The sequence below is a fragment of the Podarcis cretensis genome (assembly GCF_951804945.1).
Source record: "Podarcis cretensis genome assembly, chromosome: 7".
Classification (NCBI taxonomy): Eukaryota; Metazoa; Chordata; class Lepidosauria; order Squamata; family Lacertidae; genus Podarcis; species Podarcis cretensis.
Window position 1 is genome coordinate 84,353,194 of NC_137176.1, and position 12,111 is coordinate 84,365,304.

The following is a 12,111-nucleotide window of genomic DNA, read 5'->3' on the forward strand; positions in this document are numbered from 1 at the left end:
CAGATGTCAAAGAGAAAAATAACTACCAAACTTTTAGAAGACATCTGAAGGCAGCCCTGTTTAGGGGAGCTTTTAATGTTTAATAGGTTATTGTCTTTTAGTGTTCTGTTGGAAGCTGCCCAGAGAGGCCAGGAAACCCAGCCAGATGGGCGGGGTATAAATAAATTACAGTGGTGCCTCGCAAGATGAAATTAATTCATTCCGCGAGTTTTTTCGTCTTGCGATTTTTTCGTCTTGCGAAGCACGGACTTTGGAAAAGTCTTCAAAAACCTCAAAAAAGGCTACCACACCGCGTGCTATGAGTTGCTCCTCGAAATGAATGCACGGTTTTAAGAAAAAGGAAACAAACTTGCAAGACAAAAGAAACAAACTTGCAAGACGTTTCCATCTTGCGAAGCAAGCCCATAGGGAAATCCGTCTTGCGAAGCAACTCAAAAAACGAAAAACTCTTTCGTTTTGTGAGTTTTTCGTCTTTCGAGGCATTCGTCTTGCTAGGTACCACTGTATTATTATTATTATTATTATTATTATTATTGCATCAGAGTCTTTATTTACAGCAAAGAAAACAAAAGCATCATGACGAGCGGGGAGCTATATCTTCTCACACAGGCAGTTCCCTCAGAAGAGAGACAGAGAACAAGGAGCAGAAGTAGCTCAGACTGACTTCCGTTCCCATATGCAACAGTACAGAAAAGTAAACATAGGAGCATATGATCCAGCAATAGAGATTGAAAATACTAACACAAACCCCGTCATCCCTAGCTAGCAGGAGCAGTGGTCAGGGATGATGGGGACTGTAGTCCAAAAACAACTGGAGACCCAAGTCTGGGAAACACTGACAGTAAGCACTTTTCCTTGGATGATGACTGAGGCACCTGATGACTGCAACATCAAGTGACGACTTGCATGCCTGAGTCATCACACATATCGGGTTAATTGGCAACCACCTGCTGCCTCCTCCAAGTGCAATACTTTTGAACAGAGTTGGTTTACATTTTCAGCTGCTGGTCCTTGCATTAAGAAATTCTGGGTTGTGTTCTACTCAGAATATACCCACTGAAGTTAATGGCCCTAAGTTATGTCCATTAATTTCAATGGATCTTCTCTGAGTATGAATAACATTGGCTGCAACCCAAAGTGTGAACCAGTCCGAAGGGTGGAAGACTTAACGAGCTGATGTTGACGAAAGTACTGGGAAAGCAGTAATTCTTCGCAAATGCCCACAGAACTGGGCTTCCAGGGTGAAGAACCAGGACTGTGAGCCTCAAAGGGAACTTTCAGACCATCGCATTTTCAGGCAGGATTCAAAAGCACCAGCAAATTCAGGTTGCTGATTGGGCATTCATGTGCAACAAACCTGCAAAGATTGGACTTTTTGTGATAAGCAAAGTGATGGAGAAAATGCACTGAAGTATTGTCATCTAACCTCCCTAACATGCCCTGCAAATCGGAATGAAAGCTTGTTAAATAACCAACATACCATATATAACACGCCCCATGTGTAAGACGACCCCTATTTTTGGGGACTGCAACAAAAAAAAATTGAGGGGGGGGTGTCAGCTTTTGGGGGGCGGGGTTTCAACACCTGCCAGCAACTGCAAATCGCACGCATTGCCACGGCCACCAATCACCTGCACGCTCGCAGCCACAACCCACCTGCCCACTCGATTCAACCACAGCCGATTGCACACACACCTTGCTGCTGACATAAATTGACCACCCAATTGCCGCAGCCACAGCCAGTCGTCAGCAGGCATTGCCGCAGCAACCAATCACATGCCCAGTCGCCACTGCCAATCTCCTGCTGTCTGCTGCCACCCCCCTCTGCTTTCTGTGTATAAGACTACCCACAAATTTTGCCTATAATTTCTAAGGAAGAAATATCGTCTTATACACGAAAAAGTACGGTAATCTGCCTGCAAGCAAATCGGGATGGATGCTCTATGAACTGGAAGGTCTGGAAGGGCCTGAGTTTCCTAGAAAATTCTCTTATCAGCTTGGTATCAAGCGCCAAAATTATGTATCTCTGCAATCTCAGCCAAGCTTGTGCTAAACGTATTGCTTTGCTTACCTTTGGACCACATCAGCGAGGCTGAGGGGGTGTGTGTGTCTTGTCTTCTGGGCAGCCCAGGAACTCTGTACATGCTGCCCAGGCTTGCGTCCTGTGGAGGTCGCTTTGGTTTGACTTCATCTCCGGAGGAGCACTCCGTTGTCTTGCAAGACAGACGGATGCCAACAACAGCAACGTGATGAACAGCAGCTGTGAATTAACACCTTTCCCCCCAGCCACCGCCTTCCCTCCTGGGGAAAACACCAGCTGCATGACATGGTCCCTAACCTCAAAGACCCCTCACCCGAAACAGCTGCTAGCAAATTGTGTGATGGCATTCCATGCGTCTAGCTGGGCCATAACCGGAGCACCGGCGTGTCAGGAAGTGATCACAATTTTTAAACAGATTAAGTGCCAGCTATGCTGCAGTTACCTTGATGGGCCCAGATGTGACGCTGAAGGTCTGATCCATTCTTCATGAAGTAAAAATTGCAATAGGGGCATTTCACGGCTCGCTTTCCTATCAGCCCTTTTAGCTGAACTCTCCTGCCAACAATCTCGGAGATGGTGTTCATGGAAACCTCTGGAGAGGGGGGAGAAAAAACACACATGGGGGGAAAGCTTTAGCCTTCGGGAAACACATGACAATAATGAGAAAACATAATATTTAGATTGCTCCTTGCCACATCCTTTCAATAGGCTTCCTTTTCCTTGTTTTCTCTTCTCGTTCTCCCTCTCTCCGCACCAGCCTTCCAGTGGGGTTGTGCAGTCTTAAGGAAACTGCTTCATTATTTTACAGCTTTTTCAAGGACTGGCCATTGCTTTTGTGTGCTGAGTTGCCTCCATGGTGACTTGCTATTTTTGTGACAAATTAAGAGGCTGGTTGCGCCATTGCTGCAGAAATGGGTGGTGTTTTTTTTTCTCCTTTCTGGCAGGGAGCACTCTCAGAAGGCCAATACCGAACCGGGCAGCTTCGCTAACCAAACATTTATTAGCTTTGGTGCTCTCTGAGAGGCGCATAACATTTGCTTAAGGTTTCACCTGGGATTTCCAGAGGAGCCCGAAATACCCAAACAGGCAGGTCGTTAACAACACCAAAAGGCCTGAGAATACAGATGTGAGGCTATAATCAACTAGATATAATGAAGTGATGGGACTATGTTGCTGAGTCCCAAGGGTGTGTAAAAGTCAAGCTAATTGCATGCATTTTAAAAAGATGCATATGCTGAGTGTATATTGCAGAGTTAGAAGAAACCCCGAGGATCATCTAGTCCAACCCCCTGCAAAGTAGGAATCTCAACTAAAGCATCCATGACATAGATGGCCATCCAACCTCTGCTTAACCTATGGGACTGCCTCTCCTGATATGCCTTGCAGAGGACCTTAAGGTCCATAAATAGCAACACCCTAGAGGTCCCGGACCCTAAGGAAGTCAGATTAGCCTCAACCAGAGCCAGGGCCTTTTCAACACTGGCTCCGGCCTGGTGGAATGCTCTGTCTCATGAGACCAGGGCCCTGCAGGATCTGATTTCTTTCCGCAGGGCCTGTAAGACAGAGTTGTTCCGCCTGGCCTTTGGCTTGGAATCAACTTGATCCCCTTCCCCTCTTTTCTTTCTCCTTTCTCCTTCTGTGATGGGATTCCTAATTGGGGACTTCCCTGGCTTTTTTTCTGGCCCACCTAGGACCAGTCTGGATAGTTGGCCTTGGTGAAGATTTGACGTTTTCATCCCCAAAAAGTTTCTACTGAAATGAGGCTGCATTTTAATGTTATATTATAATCTTGTTTTTAAATTGTATTGTGTTAGCCGCCCTGAGCCCGGTCGCAGCAGGGGTCTGTTTTTGGTTTTCGGCTGCTGAAGCAAAGGGAAATGGTCCAGGCAGGCAAGGCAAAGGCTAGAGCATGCAGATTGGGTGTAGAGCCCGGGCCAAGCAGAGTTCAAAATAAGGCAAGCAAGGTGAGGCGAGGCACCAGGAGTTTGCTGCTGCTGTTGCTACTAATAGCCATGAGCTGCTCCAACTAAGGGACCACCTGTAGTATCAGGTCTCTAGAGGGTTGGACCACTGTTTTCCACGTATGATAACCAGCATACACCAACACAGCTTAAATCTATTGCTTAGTCTGGAGCACGGCTCCACTATTACGCTACATTTAAGACCATTAATGCGGCTCATCTTACCTGGGTGGTTTGTCTTTATGTGCGATTTTATAAGTCGGTCTTCGGTAAAAGATTTCTCGCACACAGGGCAGGAATAACTCTTTTTGTCCTTTGAAGGGGGGAAAGAGAGAGAGAGAGAGGAAAGTGTCTGTTATCAGTTCACTGAGCTGATTGCTAAACTCATTACTCGCTGAGTAATATATGGCTCCCAACAAGGTGATAACTGGAATCCTCGGATGCCAATTTCAGCTGGCGTTATGAAGAGCAAGAGCAGTTATCATGATGAGGTACAACAAAGGAAATACAGAAAATTAGGCTTTGTTACAAAATAGTTTATCTCAGAATGATTTACAGCTTTTGACTTGAAGCGTGCATGCATGTACGTCTCTGTAAACATGATCTACGTCTCCAGCTCCCGTACAACCTGCATATGTGATTCAATCTATGTAGGCAGGAAAAATGAGGTGGAATCAGCATGGTAGAATGGACCCATTTTGCTTGTTCGGTTTATAACCTGCCCATGTACAGGTTCCTGAGCTGACTTTCTGACTGTGGTTTTGATTGCTTCTCCACTTAAAAGTAAAAACCATTCTCTGCACGTACACCCTTGTGCAAATTAATTGAAACAAAGCATGTTTTCTATCTTACTCGTAATCCTGTACTCAAAACAAACATGAAGTGTCAGTTGATCATTATGGTGTCAGAAGTCAGCAGCCAACAGAAGGAATGATGCGCTCACCACAATATATTGAGGTTCTACGAAAGAGAGTTATTCCAGAGCTGGAAAAGAGGTAGCCTGACGGTACTGGGATATTGCAGCAGGACCTAGCCCCCTGTCACACATCGAAAGTGGTGAAGAAATTCATGACAGAGCAGAAAATGCAGGTACTTGATTGGTCAGGGAATTCCCCGGACGTAAATTCCATTGAGAATTTGTGGGCTATATGTATGCAAACGTCACCTCCGTGCTGTAGACTGTATGTCTATGGAAAAGCTCATTCAGGCACTGATTCAAGTGTGGTACAGGGATCCGAAAATCAACAGTGACTGTTCAACACTAGTAGACTCCATGCCAAACTGTGTTCAAATGCTGCTTAAAAATAGCGGAGGACATATCCATTACTAATGTATGTATATGTGAGTTTTGTACATGTATATGTGAGTTTTGTACAATAAACTACATTGTTTCAATTACCGTAATTTGCACAAGGGTGTAGAAACCTTGTCCAACAGGGTGGAAAAGGTAAAGGGACCCCTGACCATTAGGTCCAGTCGTGGCTGACTCTGGGGTTGTGGCGCTCATCTTGCTTTATTGGCCGAGGGAGCCGGCGTACAGCTTCCAGGTCATGTGGCCAGCATGACTAAGCCGCTTCTGAAGAACCAGATCAGCACACAGAAACGCCGTTTACCTTCCCGCCGGAGCGGTACCTATTTATCTACTTGCACTTTTGACATGCTTTCGAATTGCTAGGTTGGCAGAAGCAGGGACTGAGCAACGGGAGCTCACCCTGTTGCGGGGATTCGAACCGCTGACCTTCTGATCAGCAAGTCCTAGGCTCTGTGGTTTAACCCACAGCGCCACCCGCATCCCTTCCAACAGGGTGAGAACAAGGCTAAAACATTTCTTCCAGGTGCACTACTAGAGCAATGCAATGGCAGACCAGTGATTCATAAGACCACTGCCATCCATGACTTGATCGTGGGTGGAGGAATTGACCTGAAAGCTGGGCTTGTTCTTGCTGCTGCTTGTCCACCAGCGACGCAGGTTGTGTGGGTGCATTGATTCGTAAAAAGTCCTTGGTTTTCACCAGATGTTCTACTGGGGAGACACAGTTCTCTTGAGTGCGTGTTCTGGAAGGTGGGCAATAGGGGCAGTGCAAGATTCCTTTCGGTGTACCTGCCGCACCAAGCATTCCCTGCCCAAGCTGCTTCAGGCCATGCCAGATGTTCTCCTGGAGACACCTAGTTTGGTGGTCCTGGGTGATTTTAACATCCATGCCAGCACGATGTTATGAGGGGCTTCGCAGGACTCATTGAAAGAACGCCCCCCCCCATGGGGCTGTCCATGAATAAATCTGGCCCTACACACAGCCATGGACATGCCTTAGATCTGGGGTTTACCTTAGTGATCTGACACTAAGTTTGAGTGGAACAAAAGAAATGCCACAGTCAGATCACTTCCTGGTACAACTAGACTTCTCTGCGATCCTTCCCCTCCGCAGGGAGGTGGGACCGATTTGAGTGGTCCACCCCCACCACTTAATGGAGCCAAATGGCTTCCAGAGAGTGGTAGGGGATGCATTAGCCATGTTGATGGCCTCTCAGCCGATTCCCCGGTGGCCTGCTGTAATGCAGAGCTAACCAGGACTATTGACTGTCTGGCTCCTAAGTTCCGTCTATGATTGCATGGAGCTCGGCAGCCCCGATTACGGCTTTTCTTCCCAAGCCTGTCCTTGGAAGCTTTTAACAGGCAGGTAAAAAATAATAATAGCCCTATTTACTCTGGCTTTGTGTGCTGTTACTTAGAAGCTCAAACTTCAGCTGGAACTTTGCATGCACCCTGGGACTATGTGTCTGTCCTGGCACTGCTCTGAGCAGTTAACACGGTGCCTTTGCAAAGCAAAAGAGAAAGCAGCCTTGGTTTAAGCAGGATGTTCTTGCATAGCTGTAGCCATGCACAGGACTGAATGGTGGCAAAGACAGTTGAATCAGCTCCCGGAACCTTTGCTGTTTCTAAAGGAAGTGCCTAGCCTTATTCGGACAGCAAGCATTTCCCACTGGTAATTAGATAAAAGTCTTAATTTGCATTTTTGGGGAAAGTGCCACTGCTTTGAGATGGGGGCTTGAGGGTCACCTTTTGTCCCAGCCCTGAGGTTTTTGTGCCCCTGATGTCCAGGTGTGAACAGAGAAGATCTGTTGACAGTCCTTACAAGATGGATTGCATGCCACCTTCGGCCTGCGTGCTGGGCATTCCTCAGCGCAACAGTGCTGCTGTTGACACCACTTAATCTAGCAGACCCTTGGATTCTTGCCTTGTCTAAGGCACTGATGTTGTGAGTCTCTCGGAAGTGGATAAGTCACAGAGGGCTGACAGCTCCCTCACAACGGGCCTGTTACACTGAAATTGCTTTCTTCGGGAAATTTTTACTAAGGAATTGAGTTCTGGGCCATTTCATTCCAATGTCATCTGAGAGAGCAAAAGGAAGCTAATGGCAATGGCTTCCAAGTCCCAAGACTATTCTTTCTATTTGTGTGTGTGAGAGAGAGACCATATATGCACAACAGGGCCCGGATGGTTCAGGAACCGGAAAATAAAATACACAGAAGCTGAAGTATATTATAACTCCAGAGCTAATAATTCTGAAGCCAAGCTGATGAGTTTGAGACTCTAACTCAATTCTGAGCATATGGAGTTAGCTCAGCGAGGGCCCTTGGGAACCCTAACAGGCTGGAAGAGTCGTGCTGCTGCACTTCTGCAAATGCCAAAATCTGCTTCCTGGAAAAGCAAAATGCCAAGCGAGGCACAGAGACAAAAACGTGCGGGGCTCGCAGAGAAGTGACAGGATGCAAGTTGTGTCCACAAAGGGAATGCAGAAGATGCTACCATCATTTAAACTTCATTGCCTGTCAAGGAAAGGGTTCATGGCTGAGCTTGTAACATGGGTGAGCGAAAAAAATATGGACTGGCTGCCAATCATTGTCAAAGTGTCTCTGTATTTGTAGTTCTTTCTACAACGCACAGCTGGTGTTTTGCACACAAAACCTTGTCTGTGTAAAGCAGGATTACATACACAGCAAGTAATGCCCCCAATTGGGTTTTTGCAGCAGTGTGGATTGGGAATGGTTCGGTGGTAGGCGGTGTTAAGATCACCCCATCATGGAATAAGTCCCTAGTGAGGTTCGGATTGACAGGGATAGTTCATCCCTCATTTGCTTCTAAACCAAGGCATTCCATGCTTCCATCAGAAGAATGGCTTCCCCAAAGGAAGAAGGAAAACAAGAACAATACACCAGGCAGCCTTCTCCTATTGAGGTACAGGAATTCTATAAGCAGTGGTCTGTGCTGTTGCGTCTAGTGCAGCGTTCTAGCGGTTAAGGCAAAACAAAAGCTCAATTCACACATCTGTTTGAATGGCTGCTTGTGGCACAGCTCCACATGGGTGGTAGTTATAATTCTATGTTAAAATATTTCAAATGCTATGTCATCATCTGATGCCCTTCTTTGTGTGCCTCCTCAAGAGGTCTGGAGGGCGGCAACACGAGAACTGGCCTTTTATTTATTTTTTAGCTGTTCCAACAAACATGGTGTCCTTCTGGAGCAGCTCTCTGGTTTGAGAGTTGGGTGCACAATTTTACGGTAATTTCCTTCCTATCTGCAGGGCTGTTTCCTGCACTGGAGAGCATCTCCTTGCCTCTGTGGCTGCATGCTCAACCAAAAGGAATCCAGGTTTTTTTTTTAAAAAAGAAATAATAGTTTAAATGCTACCATTTTCACAGTTCAATTCCCCCCCCCCCAAAAAAAAATGACTATTTTGCTTAGATGTGCCCATGTGCTGTTTTTCTCAATGGCAGCATCCTTAGACTATACCTGTCTCAACCTCACACAGGGAATTCCCAGCCAAAAGTTAGCAGCAGCAGTATCAGTCACTTGGTGGGGGTTTTTTTTGCAGAATATTCCCACCGCTGCCTGGAGAACATGTTGCTACGCTAATCCTACAGAGTTAACCCTGTCACTCTTCCAGCCGGCCCTTATGAATTTCTTGGTCTGAGATTCTGCCTTCCAGAGCCCGCCCAGGTCATAAGCAGGGAATCCCAAAGAAAGCCTCCAGCGCGGAAGAGGGGCTTCTCAGAGTGACCTTGTCATACTTGGTGACAGAACCTCTTCTCGAGGACTCAGGTGGGGTCCCTTTCCAATAACTCCCTGTCACATTCTTGGCACTTGCTTTTTCCCTCGGCAAGGAAGAGAGCGGTATATGGCCTGCTTTACAGAATTTCGCCTTTCGGAAATGTCTTTCAAGACTTTCTGAAGGGCGTGAACAAAAGCAACATACTTTTAGACTGCCACAGCTGCTGACAATTGATAGCAGAGTGTTGCCAACGAAAATAACTTGGCAAACTTTATTACTTCCTTTAGGGCGCAGGTGGCAGAGAGACTGAGAAACAACGACAAGCCCAAATCACACAAAAGGTGGCTTCGGATAGTTGTCTGTCATGGTACAAGGCGTTATACAACTTTACGCCGAGATACACCCCTATAGTAGGGATGCGGGTGGCGCTGTGGGTTAAACCACAGAGCCTAGGACTTGCCGATCAGAAGGTCGGCGGTTCGAATCCCCGCGACGGGGTGAGCTCCCGTTGCTCGGTCCCTGCTCCTGCCAACCTAGCAGTTCGAAAGCACGTCAAAGCGCAAGTAGATAAATAGGTACCGCTCCAGCGGGAAGGTAAACAGCATTTCTGTGTGCTGCTCTGGTTCACCAGAAGCAGCTTAGTCATGCTGGCCACATGACCAAGAATCTCCCTTGGCCAATAAAGCAAGATGAGCGCCGCAACCCCAGAGTCGGTCACAACTGGACCTAATGGCCAGGGGTCCCTTTACCTTTACCTTTACCACCCCTATAGTACTCCAGTGGCAGTCGCCATCAGCTGCAATTGTGCATCAGCAAATATGCTCACCTGGTGAATTTGCATTAATTCGGAACCAGCTTTAAAAAGCAAACTCTTCATTCTTGTCCAACACATTTAGGTGGTTTTTTTTTTTTTGGGGGGGGGGGGGTTAACACAGGATCTATCCCTGCACAGAAAATCACAACTTTGCAGGAAATGTTAGATGTCAGGTTCACAAAGCAGGAACCTCAGTTCCTTGAAAGGCTAGTTCTTTGACACGTGACTTTTTCTCCTCTCTAGAAAGGAACACCCCATAATATGAGCCTCTGCTTGCTTTACAGAACTGAAACAGTTGGTTGATCGCCTTGGTCAGGGCAGGCACTTCCATTAGGCGAACTCAGGTGGTGGAAGAAACTTGAACCTCCTGCTTTCTGGCCTTTCTGGCAAGAACTTCCTTTTAAAAGCAGTTCATTGAAGGTTTAAAGTTTCAACTAAACTCAAAAAGAACGGCGAGTTGGTGGTGCATGCATGCCCCTGGATGTCAGGGACTGGCTAGTGTAGAATCAAGGGCTTCCACGCCTCCTGCCTCCACCTCTTCTGCTCCATTGTCTCCCAGTACCAGAAGAGGGGTGAAATGGGAGGAGCAGAAGGTGACACACAGGCAGAGTCCTCGCCTGCTTGTGTGCAGCTCGGTTAGGGGAGAAACAGAAGTCGAGGTCCATAGCAGGACTTCCCTGCTGCGCCAACTGCCTCATCAGGTGCACACCTAGGAGTAGCTGGGAGAAGTAGGGCTGATGGAACTGCCTTTCCATAACTTGCAAGCGTGCTTTTGACAATAGTTAATTCCTCACTCTGGGGATTCCTCGCCTGACAGGGCCATGACATTGAGCCACCTTTCCTGGAATACCTTGTTCTGAGGAAGGATCCCATTCTACAAAACGACATAGGTGGATGAGGAAAGATTGCTAGCGCAAAAGCAAGTGTGGGGAGGGTGCATATGCAGAACCACCTGCCTCGGGTGGTTCCCTGCCTTGCGCTGACCCCGACTTTGGTGTCCCAAATGTACCACTTATTGGTACATTTGAGAACGTACTTGTCTACTTAGAAGGGGAGATGAAATCTTTGAACACACAAAAATACACTTCTGTTTGGTGTCAGAGCACAATGGCCAGGAATGAACAACGGTGAGAGCTATTTATTCACTTTGGCAGGGATCCAAGCTGCTATTGAAGCCCCAGAGGTGTCAAATATTCCATTAAAACTCTGTTTTCTTCTCTTGCACTTCCAGTCCCATCTCCCCGCTCGTTGCCACAATTATTTCCCCACTGGCTCGAAATATTGTTCCCTTTGTTACTTACAAGTGTGAAACGGAAAAGCCTGCTAATGTCGAGTTGCTGGAAACTAATCTGAGTGCTGGAAATGTTTGTTCAAGGCTTTCTATACATTTCTGCCAACACATTTCACCTTGCGCTGCACACAATGTGTTACCTCACCCTTGGGATGTGTCGCAAAGTGGCAATTAATTAGGCCCACTTTTGACTGCATTTCCCTCCTTGCACGATGAAAGGGACAGAAAGTCAATAAGAGCTCTTGTAATGTGGAAGCAAACAAGAGTTTTATTATGTGATATATATAGATAGATAGATAGATAGATAGATAGATAGATAGTAATTTTATGTCGTGAATCTCCCTGAGATCTATGGGTATAGCGTGGCATACAAATTTTAATAATAGTTTTGCGGCCTTTTGTGCTTTTTCTGCTTCTCAAAACACTTCCATGTGCAACATTACAAGAAGGGCCCTTTCATGAGCCAAGCTGAGACAACTGTCTCAGGCAGTAGGTTTGGGGGACAGTGAACTGTCAGGCAACACCCGCTGCCTCCTCTCAGCCCCCTCTTACTGTCCCCAGCTGCTCACCCCACTTCGCAAAGATTTCTGCCTTCTCCTGCCTTGCTCTAGGAAAGGGCCAAGATGTCCTTCCTCAGAAGGAGGCATTCTGGGCAAGGTGGCTTGGAGAACATTTGCATCAACCCTTCTGGAAATGCTCTTTCAACTTAGAACTTTTTAAAAGTTTATAGAGCCTCTATAGGTGTTGCAGCAAAGCCATAGTTGTAACAGAGGTCCTCTCTCTCTCATCATCATCATCATCATCATCATCATTTATTATTTATACCCAGCCCATCTGGCTGGGTTTCCCCAACCACTCTGGGTGGCTTCCAACAAAATATTAAAATACAATAGTCCTTCAGATAATAAAAGCTTCCCTAAACAGGGCAGTCCTTCAGATGTCTCCTAAAAGTC

The 12,111-nt window shown here is 46.7% G+C and overlaps 1 protein-coding gene across 1 annotated transcript in view; it reads right to left on the reverse strand.

Annotated features, from left to right (window-relative positions):
* The window catches only part of ZFAT (zinc finger and AT-hook domain containing), a 92,805-nt gene that overhangs the window by 38,968 nt on the left and 41,726 nt on the right, over nt 1-12,111 (reverse strand). Inside the window, exons 8-9 of the mRNA XM_079984164.1 lie at nt 4,228-4,315; nt 2,484-2,633 (exon numbers count right to left, since the gene is read on the reverse strand). Coding sequence (XP_079840290.1) covers nt 2,484-2,633; nt 4,228-4,315 — 238 coding nt within the window. The remainder of the gene's footprint in view (nt 1-2,483; nt 2,634-4,227; nt 4,316-12,111) is intronic.